Source organism: Stegostoma tigrinum, chromosome 18 (genome assembly GCF_030684315.1).
Source record: "Stegostoma tigrinum isolate sSteTig4 chromosome 18, sSteTig4.hap1, whole genome shotgun sequence".
Classification (NCBI taxonomy): Eukaryota; Metazoa; Chordata; class Chondrichthyes; order Orectolobiformes; family Stegostomatidae; genus Stegostoma; species Stegostoma tigrinum.
In genome coordinates, this window is record NC_081371.1 from 17,758,478 (window position 1) to 17,774,781 (window position 16,304).

The 16,304-nt window shown below is 39.7% G+C and overlaps 1 protein-coding gene across 4 annotated transcripts in view; it reads left to right on the plus strand.

Annotated features, from left to right (window-relative positions):
- LOC125460743 (rho GTPase-activating protein 8-like) overlaps positions 1-16,304 on the plus strand; it is a 78,116-nt gene that overhangs the window by 38,978 nt on the left and 22,834 nt on the right. For all 4 annotated transcript variants that reach the window (XM_048548568.2, XM_048548566.2, XM_048548567.2 and 1 more), the window contains 4 exons: positions 3,983-4,069; positions 8,659-8,757; positions 12,635-12,745; positions 14,752-14,825. In XM_048548568.2, the coding sequence (XP_048404525.2) occupies positions 3,983-4,069; positions 8,659-8,757; positions 12,635-12,745; positions 14,752-14,825 (371 nt within the window). The remainder of the gene's footprint in view (positions 1-3,982; positions 4,070-8,658; positions 8,758-12,634; positions 12,746-14,751; positions 14,826-16,304) is intronic.

Genomic DNA, 16,304 nt, shown 5'->3' on the forward strand with positions numbered 1-16,304 from the left:
AGTGAAAGTAGTGAGCAGTGACTAGTGGGTACGGCAAGGATCAGTGCTTGGACTCCAACTATTTATGATTTATATCAATGGCCTGGTTGAGAGAACCAAGTGCAACATTTTGAAGTTTGCCAATGAAACCAGACTGGGCAAGATTGATCATTGTGAGGAGGATGCAAAGAGGCTTCAAGTTGATTTAAACAAGTTGTGTGTGGGCAGATGCAGTACAGTGTGGATAAATATGACGTTCTACCTTAGTATGAAAGACAGAAAGAAGGAGTATTAGTTACTTAGTGATCTATTGGGAAGTGTACATGTACAAAGGATTCTGGGTGTCTCCCTTTGTACACCAATCAATGCAAGTAGAAGGCAAATGGCAAATTGGCTTTCATTGCCAGACAATTTTAGTTCAAAAGGTAGGGATGTTTAATTGCAGGTATATGGAACCTTGAGACCACACCAGTCTCAAAGATCTCACTGGTACTGCATGCAGTTTTGGTCCCCCAACCCAAGGGAGAATATACCTGCCATTGAGGGAGTGCCATGCAGGTTCACTAGGCTGACACCGGGGACCATGGAGCTGTTGTACAATAAGAGATTAGTTTGAATAGGCCTTTATTAGAGTTCAGAAGGATGAGAGGGGATCAGATTGACATGTATAACATTCTAACAGGGCTGGAATACTAATGCAGGGAGGATGCTTCCCAGGTTGGCAAGTCTAGAACCAGGGGACACAGTGTCAGAATGTGGGGTAGATCATTTTGGACTGAAATGAAGAAACATTTATTCGCTCAAAGGATGGTCAACCTGTAGATTTTTCTACTGCAGGAGGCTGGAGACCTTGCCACTGAATATATTCAAGAAAGAGATTGCACATATTTTTAGATATGAAAGGTATCAAAGGTGTATGGAGAGAAGGCAGGAATATGGCATGGAAATAGGGAGCCAGCCATGATGACATTCACTGGCAGAGAAGACACCTGCTCCTAGTTTATATATTTCTACTTCAAATGTTCAGTCATGTAGGATGATTTGTAAATTTTGTAGGCTTTTTATTTCATTGTAATATGATCTGTTACCCATTTTAATGGTTCATGGATATTTTCCTTGACATCTAGAACTCCTATCCTTAGGATATGAACTAACTCCTCATCACACATTTGCTGTTGATCTTCCTAATGTTCTGAGACAACACAGTGTGGAGCCTTCTGGGGTCCCAAGCAGAAACATCAACTTTCCTGCTCCTCTGCTGCCTGATCTGCTGTGTTCATCCAGCTCCACACTGTGTGTTCTTTCGACTGTAACATCTGCAGTTCTTGCCATCTCCCTGATCTTCTGTTCTTTTTTCCATTTAGCCTAATGGTCCAATTCACTGTGGACAATCTTTGACATATTGCCTTGCATATATTTTTCACTTTGAAGCTAAGAGCTACTTGATAACCTTTTCGTGCAAAGTTTGGCTGTTAATTTAATCTGACTCGTGATTGATTTCTAAATCAAATAGTAACATCTCCAAACAGTAATGGCATCACTTGCAAGGCAGCTAATTTTTTTTTTTGTAGATGTAGATTGAGGGATTGAGAGACCCTGAGGAGCTCCCCTTTTTCTTCCTTGAATAGAGTTTCTGGATTTTCTTGTCCACTTGGAATAATAAGACAGGATCTCTGGTTAAATTTTTCACTTGCAAGGCAGCATGTCCTACTTTGGCATTCTCCCAGGGTCTTGTTGTGTCTGCCTAGACTAAATCCTCAATTTCTGGAATTGCATACACAGCAGAAATTTTATGACTTGGACAAGAGTTCCACCAATAGGCTTTCACTTGAAGCAATTGTAATGTGTCTGCCCAAAGTATCAACCAAGGGTCCTCTTTCAGTTGCAGAGTCTGTTATGAATTATTCTTTCTCTAATATTTCTTATAGGGCTTCAAAATAAAGTATGGTTAATGTGACTTGTATGAGAATTGTAGAGAAGGAAGAAAGATCTGTCAGTTGGCAAAGTCTACCATTTTTTAAAAATTGATAGAACAAATGTGTTCTTGAATGCCAAGTGCTTTGAATTATTTTGAGCAAAAGTACAGTTTGTACCATATCACTTTGGTTTGTAACTGGGGATATACTAAGAGTACTGCTGGTGTGCAATTTCTAACTTGTATTGGAAAATTCATTTTCTGCCAAAAGTTGACATTTTAAAGAAAGTAAAGTGATGTAAAATTATCTTGGAGGCTGAGAGTTTGAAGTAATGAGCCAGAGGAAGCTGCAAATAAGTTTGTGCTCTGAAAAAGGCTTTGAAAATTTTCTGGAGCTGTCTCCACTTGACAAAAAATTCAAGTATATTTTGTATTGATCTTTAGTTTCTGTGACTCCAACTATATTCAGCCCAAAATTAGTAACATCATTGAAGATGTTTGTATCCATGATGGACATGAAGATAAATCCGTGACTTTTTTGCTGTTTTGTGAATCAGAAGTTCACTGAAATATTTTCTTATCTCCTGAAGCCTTTTGTATCAATAACAGCCCGGAAGCATGAAACAGTTGACAGCTGACCATTCTCAGCTGAAAAATATGAACAATGAATGTCATGTCTTTTTTTTAATCTATTGGAAGTTGTTGAAGATAATGCTTGGAGTTTTGAGCAGGATCTTTTAATAAATAACTGAATACACAATAAATACATTGATGGAAACAAGAGTGAAGAACCTTGCATGGACAATTCTTAACTACACTGAAATGCCACTGTGTTTAGTTGTGTCCTATGATAACCGGGAGGTCGTAGTCACATTACATATTGATGACCAAAGTCCATCCCTGCGAACTCAACTTCGCAATGGTTGAGTTGGTAAACGCACTTGCTAATACGGAGCTAATTCAAAAAAAAAAATCCAGTTATAGAGTCCTAGACATAGAACATATACAACATAGAACATTACAGCACAGTACAGGCCCTTCAGCCCTCGATTGTTGTGCCGACCTGTCATACCGATCTCAAGCCCATCTAACCTACACTATTCCGTGTACGTCCATGTGCTTATCCAATGACGCCTTAAAAATGATAGACAGCACAAAAACAGGCCCTTTGGCCCAATTCACCCATAACAACCAGGTTTCCGAAATTGAGCTTGTCCCTTTTTGCCTGCGTTTGGCCCATATCCTTCTAAACCTTTCCTATACATGTACCTGTCCAAATGTCTTTTTTAAATGTTTTAATTATACCTGTCTGTACCGCTTCCTGTGGCAGCTCGTTCCATACGCTCACCAGTCTTGGGTTCCTTTTGAACCTTTCCCCTCATCTTAAACCTATGCCATATAGTTTTGGACTCCCTGGTGAAAATACCTTGGTTATTCCCCTTGCCTATACCCGTCATGATTTTAAAAACATCTGTTACTTCACCCCCTCAGTCTCCTGTGCTCCAGGGGAGAAGTCCCAGCCTCTCCTTGCAACGCAAACCTTCCTGCTGTAGTCGTGTCCTTTTGTACCCTTTTTCTGGTCTAACTACTTCTTTCCTACAGCAGGGTGACCGGAATTGTATGCAGCAGTCCAAATGTGGCCTTACCAATTGTTACACCTGTTCAAGACAAGATGTCCCATCTCCTGTACTCAACGCTCTGACCGATGAAAGCAAGCATACCAAATGTTGTGTTCACCACCCTGTCTACCTGCCGCTCTACCTTTTTAAGGAACAAATGTACCAGCACCCCTAGGTGTCTCTGTTCAACAACACACCCCAGAGCTCTACTATTAACGGTGTAAATCCTGCCCTGGTTTGTCTTACCAAAATGGAACACCTCGCATTTACCATTCCATCAATAACTTAGGTTGTTACCAAAATTTGGCTGTGATGCCTGTGATTAATTCTCGTTGCCTGGTGATTTCAAACGTGCTACTAAAATTTCATTTATTCCCAAGCCAGTATTAATGCAGTGATGTGAAACTACAATAAGATAACTTTTATTTTTACGCTCCTTTGTTTCAAAGATGGTTTTCCTTTATTCTAGATACAAGAAAAATCTCAAAGCCCTTTATGTTGTGCACCCGACAAATTTTATTCGAATCCTTTGGAATATTTTCAAGCCAATTATAAGGTATGTTTGGTGAACATGGTCTGTCATATCACTGGTTCACACCACCAAGAGCTCACATTCTACGCTGTAACAGTCTGAGATTCTGCAGTGAAAGACAGGAGGTTTAAGATTAGGGGGTTTCCGAGATTGCTGACAAAGGTGATGTAACAAAGCGCATTGCACTAACCAGGCGTACCTCAGGTTTCTTTTTGAAGCTGAATTGTTGATTTTCTGGCTGCATTACACTTGTCTCTGTCAATTATATGATGGAATTGGGCAATGATTGCTGACAGAATCAGAAGTACAAGTGGCAATATCCCTGATTTGGGTCTGACTATTCAAATGAGTGTGAATCGATACAGCAGTGTTCTAGTCGCAGGAGAAACCTCACAATTCACAAGCCCCTGAGCCTTTTAGTGATGTTTATAACGAAGCAGAGTCAGCTGACTGCAACTTCCTCTGTGTCCCTCCCTCTCTGTGTCCCTCCCTCCCTCGCTCGCGCTCGCTCTCGCTCTCGCTCTCCACTCCCAGTTCTTTTTATCTATAAACTCTGCAACCCAAGTCTCCGATCATGAGTTTGAAAGCTCCTAATTCCTCTTTGCCAACCCCAACCTCCATCTTAATTTTTACAAGCACTTATTCTCCCATTCTGTTTGCAATGCTGCAGACTTTTTTTCTTGTCAAATGATTGTAAACTGAGACAGGTGTTTGGCTGCTGCTTTACACCAACTCCAAAACAGACCCAAAGGTGGATGTGAATTTGTAACAGTTTGGTGTCAAGAAAATGGATGACTGTCAGAAAACAAGCTGCAACCAGTTGATGAGTAGCTTCTTATGTTGGCTGGTGCTAGGTGACTGACAATTTATATCTTTTTGATGACTGACTGACTCCTGCTGATGCGCTATTTGGTTTGGAGCCGCCTCCTGTCATTTTAATATAATTTGACCATAACAATTAAAGCCATTGCCATATCAAACCTGTCCTACCATTCAGTAGGCTGATAGGACTTTTTTTTTTCCTCCACTTCCTTGCCTTCCCACCATCTGTCTCCAACCCTCTGCCTCGTTCACCGCCGCAACTCTTGCTCATTGATCAAAAATCTGTCTAATTCAATCTTAAATATATTCAGGACCCGCCCTTCACTACTATTCAAGGAGGAGTGTTCCAAGTACTAATGATCCTCGGAAGAAACTCCTTCTCATCTTGGTCTTGACTGGCTGGTCCCATCTTTTAAATTATGCCCCCTAGTTTGAGGTTAGCCCGCAAGGAGAAATATCATCTCGGCATCAACTTTACCAAGCTCCTTCAGAATCTTGTATGTTTTTATAAGGATGCCTCTCAGTCATATTTAGTGAGAATTGGCACACTGTTCGATCTTTCCTCATTAGCCAACCCCTTAATCTTAAGAGTCATTCTAGTGACCTTCTTGGAACTGCTCCCAATGCAAGCGTGACCCGCCTTAAGTAAGGAGACTAAAACTGTACGCAGTACTCCCAGATGTCGTTTCACCTGTAACCTGTGTAGTTGTAGCAAAACCTATTTTCTTTTATACTTGAACTCCATTTTGTAGTTACGGCTGTCACTCTAGTTGCCTTCCTAGTCATTATTTTTTGTTCTTCATCCTGTCAAAGCGAAAAGGCTCATTCTCCCACAATACACTGCAAAAGTTATTTTGTCTGTTCCCAATTAATGTTTTTATGTTACTTTGTAAGTCTCTGAATCCACCTTACACCGTGCCTTCCTATCAGTCACCTGAAGGTTTTCTTCAATACTGTTAGTCTCTTCATCCAGCTCCTTTATAGAGCTGGTAATTGGTTGAGGCTCCAGCGCTCATCTCTGTGGTACTCCACTTTTATTACAGTTTTCCAACCTGAAAATAATCAATTCATTCTGTTTCCTGTTGGTTAGCTAAGCCTCCTACCAAGCTAATATATCACCTCTGGAGCCCTGAGCTCTTACCTTGTACAATAATCTTATGTCACCCTTGTTAAATGCTCTTTGAAAACCCCAAAACACTGAATCTACTAATTACTATGTATCCACGTGAGCTTGTTAAATCTTCTCAGAACTCTAATAGGTTGTCAAATACAATTACCCTTTCAGATAAACAGAGTCCATATTGTACTATGATGTCTAAGTGTCTTTTTACTTCCTCCTTAGTGACTCTAGTATTTTCCCAATGATACATGCTAAATTGGCCTATTATCTCCCTTCTTTCCTGAAGAGAGATGTTGTATATGTGGACTTCCAACCTGTTAGGACCTTTCCAGTACTTTGTAAATTTCCAAATTTACAAGCAGTGCAATCTCTATGCCTGCAGGCCATCAGGTCCAGCAGATGTCATAGCCTTCCTTACCTCCAAAGATCATTATCTAATTTTCTCGCTCTCGCTCTCTCACACACATTTTGTCTCTTCATTTTCCACTATTGTTGGGAGTCTTTCTGTGCCTTCTATTGTAAATAAATATACAAAATCTGTTATTTCCTTATTATTAAGGGAGGCAGTGGCCTCCTAGTATTATCGCTGGACTGTTAATCCAGAGACCCAGAAGTGTTCGAGGGATTGGGATTTGAATCCCGGAAATGGTGGAACCTGAATTCATTAAATATCTGAAATTAAGGATCTAATGATGACCATGAATCTATTGTCGATTGTCAGGAAAACCCATCTGGTTCGCTAATGCCCTTTAGGGAAGGAAACTGCCATCCTTAGCTGGTCTGGCCGACATGTGACTCCAGACCCACAGCAATGTGGTTGACTCTTACCTGCCCTCTGGGCAATCAGGGATGGGCAATAAATGCTGCTTGGTCAGTGATACCCTCATCCCGTGAATGAATAAAGATTAAAAAAGTGAAAGTCCCTTTTCACTCTCTGAAGGACCAGCTCCCACTAACAATTTTCTCTGTACTTGCACACAATTCTGCTATTTTCTCCCTTCCAGTTTCTCTTTTCCCTCTTGCTTTTCTTTCTTAAGTTGTCCTTTTTCTGATTTCAGAAATATGCCCAACCTTCTGAACTAGTCCTGATCTCTGCAACATTGTATGCATTTTCTTTCAATTTGATGTCATCCTGGCCTTTTATGGTTAGCTTTGGACTGTGAGCCCTTCTGACAATCATTCTTTCTCAACGCAGTATATCTGCATTGAGGGTTACAAAATATCTCCTTGTAAGTCTGCTATTGCTTCTCAACTATCTTGCATATTAAAGTATTTTGCCAGTCTGTCAATTATATATTTGTACCCATAGAATTGTACTCATTTGAGATTAAAATTCTGGTTTCAGAACAAGATTTCTCACCCTCCAGCTGAATGTGAAATTTAATCAGGTTCTGATCACTCTGAGATCCTTTTAATATGAGTTCATTTAATTGATTTTTGTCACACCACACATTACTAGATCTAAAGTAGCCTGGTTGGATCTGCAATGCATTGTTCTAAGAACCTTTCCTAGGAACCATACAGTCTTATGAACTCATTCTTCATCTAGCTTTGCTGATTTGATTTATTGAATTTGTGAAGATTAAAATTGAACATTATTATAGAAGTTTTCTTATAAACTACAAATATTTATTGGTTTATATCTGCAAAGTACTCCCAATTTCTTTCCTTTGCTGTTTCTAATCCAGATTATTTCTCAATGCTCTGCTGATCCAAGTCTCTGTTAGCAAAGCTTTCCTGCCTCCTTTTTCCATTATTCCTGACCTCCCAAATATCAGATTCCCTTAAATAATCATGCCCCGAGCATAGTCACTTTTTGCCATTACAGTGCATGCTTGCAGTTGTTTTGTGTTGGTTTTTCTGCTGGTCCACAGTGTGTTTCAGATGAAGTCATTCCATGCTACAGCTCTCTCTTTGCTGAGTACTTGTGCCTGTGACCTACAAATCAAAAACCTTTGCCTCCACAGTAATCTTTTGAGTTCAGCTCTCTGGGCTTCTTTTACTCAATTCCAAATTGCTTCTAGGTCAGGCTCTCCAGCCCTAAACTAAATGTCTCTAATGCGGGCAGGTGACACAGCCTTCAGGATATGCGTTCTTGCCTGTAGAGCACAATATCTCCTGTTTAATATACTACCCTCTCCAACAACTACATTCATTTTTTACTTTTTCTGCACCATGGTGCTGCAGCTGACTGGTATTAATTACTGGCTGGCTTCTGGTTTTCAATTTGCAGTAAGTTGGTCTAGCTGCTACTCACCAGATAAATTATCAGCGATCAAGAGTTTTATAATTCATTTTATTTTGTGCATAGTGAAACTGTAAATATACAACACATACAATGTCTGCAACTGTAAATCCAGTCTATTCAATTGCTGCAAATAGAAGAAATTAAATCTAAACAAAAAATATATATTTCAGGGTGTGGCAAACCTCAAAACACAACCAGCAAAGAAACCTTTTGCTTGATGTACAATGTTTCCACTTCCAAAATTAGTGAATCACAAGTATTTTGTGAGAATAAAATCATCCCCTTGTCCTAAAGCATTTTTCATAGAGCTGATCTGTATAACAAATTCAAAAATTGGTTGACAATTATATGTTTTAAAATAACAAGTAATTCTCAGAAATGGCACTTTTTAATGTCTTAATTCATTGTCTAATTTTCTTTCAGTCATAAATTTGGAAAGAAGGTAATATATGTAAATTACTTAAGTGATCTGAGAGAACATCTGAACTATGATCAGCTCATCATTCCTTCTGAAGTAATTAGGTATGTATTGAGATTTTTAAGGGCACTGATTTTGTTTTTATATCAAGCGGTGTGGGTGTCTTTTGTAACTTTGCATCTCGCACTGCTGCAAGGCATGAACTGTGGGAGGGTTTAATCTCATAGGTTTTCCTTTCCTCTCTTGCTGTTGTCACCTGTTCCCTGAAATTGAAATGCTCTGTTGCTGGAGGCATTTCATAAGGCCAGCTGTGAATAGATGGAATGCCTATGCAACACAGCTTGTTGAACTTAAATAAGGAAGAGCAATAACATTTGAGTTATTTTCCTTTTTTTTTAAACTGTTCTCCAATGGTAAATTGAACTCTTCCAGATTTTTATTTAATTACTATGACTTATCCCTTCACAGCTTTGGATTCCCTTTAAGTATTCTATCATAACTTCAAGTTATCTTGAAAGCCCCCTGCAAGACCTTGAATTTGGCAGTGTAGGATCAGCTATTCCTTGTATAATTGGCCAGATCATCCAATGATGTCTTGGAGATCAGAAGCAGAACCAGAAATTGCTGGAGAAACTTAGAAGCTCAGAACATTCTGAAAAAGGATCACTGGAGCCGAAACGTTAACTCTGCTTTCAGTCCACAGATGCTGCCTGACCTGCTGGATTTTTCGAGTAATTTCTGATTTTGACCAGATCAGTTTGAAAGCAGACTGTGTCATGGTTGGTCATTGTGCTCCTGATGGATTGAGATCCTTACCAAATGTTAACACTTGGTTGCAATATCACTGTTTCAGAGAACCTAAGTGAACAAGTATTAACGAACCAATGGCATTATATATCACAGGACACATCATATGATTGCTTAAGTTCAGTTTCCCTCTCCTCCAATTTCTATACTTTTCACATTCAAAAAATTACACTAAATCTGCCAACATGGTAACACAATTTTAGGTTTTAATAAAAAAAACTGAAAAGAGATTTTAAGTTTTAAAAAAATGACACAATCATTGGTGTTATGGATAGAACAATATAATACAAATGTAAGAAAGGCATGCTAAATCTCTGTACAGGCCTTGACTGGAGAATTGCTGATAAATTTAGGTAACCAGATTTTTGGAAGGCCTGAGGCAATTGAGAGGATGCAACGAAAGTTTACGATGGCTGTAGGGTTAGAGTTAGTTGAAGGATTTCAATGATGATAGGCTGCAGAAGCTCACATTGTTCTCTTTTTAAAGTAGGTTAAAGAAAGACTTGGTTGAGGGCTTTAAGAGAATATAAAAGGACAATGTGTTTCCACTGTCATAGGGATTCACTAACATAGAAATTTAGAGAATAGGCCATTCATTATGACCATGATTGATTCTGTTCTCTGTTCCTCCTTTCTCCCCATATTCTTTGGTCCCTTTTAGCCCTATGAATTATCTATAATTTGTTCTTGCAGACATGCAATGTTTTAGCCTCAACTGCTTTCTGTGGCAGAGAATTCCACAGGCTCACCGTGTTTTGAGTGAAGAAATTTTTCTTCATCTAAATTCTAAAATGGTCTACCCTGTAACCTTATGCTCTGACCACTGAGCCTGGACTCCACAGTCAACAGAAACATATCTCCTGCATCTAGCTTGTCTAGTCCTGTTAGAATTTTATTGGTTTCTATGAGACTCTTCCCACCACCATCCCCAACCGGCCCCCAACTCGTCATTCTACTAGACTTCAGTGGATATAGCCCTAACCAATCCAGTTTCACTTCATACGCCAGTCCCACCATCCCATGAATCAGTCTGGTAAACATTATATTCTCGCCATTGCCAGAACATCCTCCCTCGGATAAAGAGACCAAAACTGCATTCAGTACAACAATTGCGATCTCCTCAAACTGCCATATAATTGCAGCAAGCCATCCATGTTCCTAATATGCAAATCCCCTCGTTATGAAGGCCAACAAACAAATTGCTACCCTTCACTGTCTACCACCACTGAATGCTAACGTTCAGCGACCTGTGTACTAGGACTCTGCTGTCATTGCACCTCTCCCTTTCCCAACCTGTTGACATTCAGATAATACTCTGCCGTCCTATTCTAACTACTGAAGTGGATAACCTCACATTTATCCACAGTTTGTCATCAGCAATGCATTTGCTTACTCAAGTAACCGGAGGGTAAAGATTTAATAGAAGTAACAAGGAGTCCTTTTGAGCAATTTTTTTCTGACACATTACAAAAGGATGGTGGAAAGATACAAGTAATTATCACAATGAAATATACTTTTAAAGGAAATGAAATTGCAAGTCTGTGAAGAAAGACAAACGGAGTAGAATAAACTGGCAAACGCTTTCAAAGAATTGGCAGGCACAATGAGTTTCTGTGTTGTATGCTTCTGTGATAGGCTGTTCTCCCTTTTGTTGATGCTAAGCTATTGTAAAACCATTATATATAATTTGATTTAACTTTGTTCCTAAAGATCTCTGTTTCCTACATATTCTACCTTGAGGTTATCAAAACCAAACACAATATACTAACTACTGAGTGACATTTGAACGGATAACTATAAACATTTGATAGAATGTGGGAACACTTTTAATAAAGTGATAAATGCTGTTGTGTGATATGACATGAGCCAATAAAATCTATCTGCTGGACTTGCATCAGATTTATTGCTACTTTTACTGTACCTTTTTAGGAAGAGAAGAAAAAGGCAATAACTTGCTGTATACACAAAAACACTATACTTGCTGTGAATGGTACTAGATTTGGAATGATGAAAGCTTGATCGTTAGTCTGAACCATTGAATTGAGCAGCCGTTAATCACAGTGTTTGAAGAAAATCTGTCCCAGTTTACATTGAGATGGCTGTTGAAATAATATTTGTTTTTGTTTGAAATTGGAGTGTTTTCAAGATGACCATAGAAGCTATCCTGTGTATAATTGAAGCTCTGCTAGTTGATGTAGGTATAATTTTGCACTTTGTTTTTTTTTGCAGAAGGTTAAGTTGATTATATTTGCATTGGTTGAATTGTTTGTTTTAACAATTTGGAAACCAAGGTGTGAGTTAAGTTTTTGAAGTATGTGTAAGAGTATAATGTGATAAAATCAACCTGCTAGCTTTAGCTTCTAGATGCATTTCTGCATTTTTCCCAGCCCTGTGAGGAGGCGTGAGATGTGTGGAGTTGTTCTGCCAGCTAACTGGCCCCTTTTACTCGCATTAGGAAATATTTTGCTTGAGCTCGTGGTGGATTTATCTGATTCTTTCTTTGTCTCCCTTTATTCTTTGCTCTTCTGTCTCTTTTCCCTTTCTTCTCTCATTTTTTTTGGCTTTAACTTTTTTCTTCTGTATTTTTTAACACAAAAGTAAATCCGGCTTCCCAGGAATGTTAAATACAAGAATTTGAAAATGATGTTGAATTTCTAAAATACTTTGGACAGAACATTAGTTGTTCTGTACATGCAAAAGCAATGTTATTTTGTGTAAAAATTCATTGAGGTGGTAATGTGATAGAGCAATTGTAGTTACAAGCAAAGCTGTGAAAGATTTGGACATTTCCACAAGAGCAAGGCATGTAAAAGAACAGAAAATCTAACAGAAACTTTGAAGCTTTATGAAATGCTTTGGATGAACAGCTTTTTTTCTAATTTGTTAGCCAGGCACAGCAAGGTGTGCCTGAATTCACTGATTTTAAATTTTGGAGCAATTTTCAGAAATCGTTTTAAGTCTCCAGGTGTACAGTGAAGTTGGAGCTCACCATCCCCATAGAAGGAGGATGGCTGCTGTACAATTTAGAGGTACAGTTCCTGCTGGTTGAAATCACAGGATGGCACTGAATGAAATTCACTGTGTATCTTCCTCTCGACAAGTGTTCTGATGGGGATTTGAAGGAAAGATTGTGGTGGAGTAATAATTATTCCTGACTCTGTATCTTTCTATCAGGTATGATGAAAACCTCAGAGCATCTCAAAAGGGAGGACCACCTCAACCAGCAAAGTCACCCCCACCTCGACCTCCACTTCCCCAGCAACAATTTGGAGTCACTCTGCAATAGTAAGTTTTCATTTGTTTCATTCCTCTTTGACCGTGATTAACTTTACAATGTAATGTTAAGACCATGTTTCCTATGTGGAAAACATTGGGATGCGTTGCCAAGTCGACCAATTCTGAAAGAATATAATTGCAATATATTCAAGTTAAATTAACAAAAATGATTGCTCTTCTGCACGTTCCACTCTTCAAGATTCCGAGACCCTAATCTTTATGGAGGTGGCCATGGAGATTGTGTTGACCTGATTGGATCTAAGGATGGCAGAGCCTGTTGTGTAGATCTGCCTACCTGGTTGGGAAGAAGCCCATGATCAGAGGACTAGGAGCTGTGGCAGGGAAGTTTCTTTTTGTTTGGAAAGGCAGGGAAATGCTGAAGGCTGCAGAGGTGGAACATGCCTCTTGCCCTTGAAAACCCACTTTAGCCATGGAAACAAGTAGGTCCCACTTATTTCAATGTGTTTTCTAAACTGCAGCAGCAGTTGATTCCAAATTGGCGTCACAGTTGCACTTGCCCAGTTTGAGCATGTGTTGAATATCTACGTGGTGGAACTCCCCAAGCTGCTGGTTATCCCTCACCATAAAACGGTAGCAAGTGGGTGTTTGTCATGTTTGGGGTCAGGTTACATGCATTTCACATTTTCATCTCTTTCAATTATATCAAGTCCAGAGCCACTTTATCAAACACTGTAGTCTTGTTCTATTCACTTTTCTCCATTCCTGTGGTATATTCAGCGCAGTGTGACAAATTCTTATGGAAAGAAGGTTTTCTCGAATTCCTAGGGTGGATGATTTCTGATTCTTTCAAAGTTATTTAAAGCTCGTTAACAGTTGGGCATCTGTTATGTCAGTTCTATTGGAGCAGTAGTTCAAATAAATGAAAATGTAAAATAAAAGCCCAAAACAAACTTGAAGTGACACTTTCAGGAAATGCATATTTATTTGCAGCAAGAGCTTCCTTACAAAGCTTTTGTTGAAGGTAGGTTGCAAGATCATTTCAAAGGACTGTTAGAGGAGTTGCACACATTGCTGGGTCATTTAAGAACACGCCAGGTACGGACTGCAATTTTCCTTCCCTGCAGTACTTTAGTGAATTAGTTTTTAGTTCCAGATTCATTAGTGGATTTCAGTTTTCATTATCTGCCTGTACCTGCATCTTTTACTTCTGGGTGCCCCTTCAAGGGTCTGTCTTTGGCCACCGTGACTCTTCATCTGATGACTACCCTTTGCAACAGAATTCAAAAAGTTCCATCAACAACCAAGTGTCCTTGGCGTTACCTGTAGCACCACGAACTCCTGTGTGTCTGGCAGACTGCTTGTCTTTAGATGAGTCAAAATTTCCTGCAATTAAACATTGTGAGAAAGCTAAAACTATTACCTTTAGATCCATTGTGTTACTACTGATTCCAGGAAACTCCCAGTCCAGTGCCTAAAGTGAAGCAGGCTATTTAATTTGAAGTTGACTTTAATCGTGCCCATTACTCAGGCTGCTTTCTTCCACCTCTATTATATCATCTTGTTCTTCTCATTTGAGTCATCAACCATCCACAATTCTTCAACCCTCCAGTTCTGACGCCTTGTGCATTCCTCATTTCTTTTGCCCCAAGATGTCTGCATCATAAGCTGTCTCAGCCTTTCTATACTTGCCACTTAACAGTTTCTTCACAGTTCAAGGAGGCAGCTCAGCACTATTGTCTCAGTGGCAATTAGAGATAGGTAATAAATGGATTAAGTGGTTCTCTTTGCAGACCTCCCTCCCTTTAAGCTGGGGCAGAACCAGCTTCATCACCAAGGTTTTGTTCACTACATGTCTCCTTCATTGGCTTGTGGTCCAATTAACCTATTGTGAAATGCCTTGGGACGATTTACTATGATAACTACCTGAATCTAAATTCTTCTAAATTAAACTTTCCACAAACACTTTGCCTTTCGTAACATATCTTAGATTTTTAAACAATGTCCATGCAACTAACCTTATCGGATGTGCCTGTGTTACTTCTTTAAAATACCAGTCTCCGGGACAAGGGAAATGGAGATCTCATTCCTCTGGTGGTGAGACAGACTGTTCAGTTCCTGAAGCAAAAAGGTATGTTTTCTGCCTTGTTCCTCTGTATTAACAATGTTAAGAGTGTTGCCTTTTATGGTGATTTATCTTTGAAGCCTTACCCCTCTCCAAGAGTTTGAATTTGAAAACATTCACTTGAATCTCTCTTCTATGTTTGACCAGCTACTGTGTTGTGTCATTCCTCCATCTTTGTCCTTTAATTTATCAACTTCTGGCACCCACTCCTTACTCTTTCCTCACGTGGAAATTGTGTTGCAGTCCATGGTTTTAGCTGCACCAAGACAATTCATTTCATTTCTGAAGCATTTCAAGGGAAGTTAATCGCATGGTGCCTTGGTGAGACTACAGCTGGAGTAGTTTGTGCAGTGTTGACCTCCTTATCTAACATCGACATGCCGCTCACCGGAGAAGCTCACCAGACTAATTCTGAGGAAGGGTCACTGGACCCGAAATGTTAGCTCTGTTTTCTCCTTCACAGATGCTGCCAGACCTGCTGAGCTTTTCCAGCAACTTTGTTTTTGTTCCTGATTTACTGCATCCGCAGTTCTTTGGTTTTTGTTGGACTAATTGCTGGGATTGTTTTAGGAGGAATAATTGAGGAGACTGAGTCTGAGTCTGTGTTCCTTCGAAGAACAAGGGCTGACCTCATTGAAATGAACAAAATTCTTAGTGTGATAAGGTAGAATAGAAACAGCTGGTGCTGCACAAACACGGATCTGTCAGCATCTGTGCGATGTGAAACACCTAGCGTTTTGAGTCCAATGTGCCTCCTTGGGACGACAAGATGGATGTAGATACCATGTTTCCAAGTGTGCTCTAGATCCAGGGCCTGCAGACTGCAAACAAGGAGCGGCTCATTTGGGACCGAATTGGGGAATTTCTCACCCTGAGGGTATTTAAAATGTAGAATTGGCAGTTCCAGAGGGCTGTGGAATCTCAGTACGGAGTACATATGAAACCAAAGAAATCAGTAGATTTCTCGATATTAATGACATTGAAGGGTATAGAGATTAATTGGGAAAATGTGGGTAGGCGATCAGCTGTGACCTAGAATATCAAGGAGTTGAATGTCCTACTCTATACCAAGGTTAATTTTGTGTCAATATTACTTAGTTCTCAACGAACCTCCGGCCCATTATTATGTAGCTCCCCACCAAGTTGAGTGCCTTCTATCAAGTATGTAATCCTCCTTTGTTAGGAAGCAGGAGAAAGCTTGTAGACTGGGTGTTCCTGTCTTACTGTTGCTGCTGATCTTTCTAGCCTTTTTTAAAACATTATGGTGATTATAGAACAAAAGAGAACAAAGAAAATTACAGCACACGAACAGGCCCTTCGGCCCTCCAGGCCTGCACCAGTCGAGATCCTCTGTCTAACCTGTCATCTATTTTCTAAGGGTCTGTGTCCATTTGCTCCCTGCCCATCCATGTACCTGCCCAAATATATCTTAAAAGACGCTAATGTGTCTGCGTCTACCACCTCCGCTGGCAGCGCGTTCCAGGC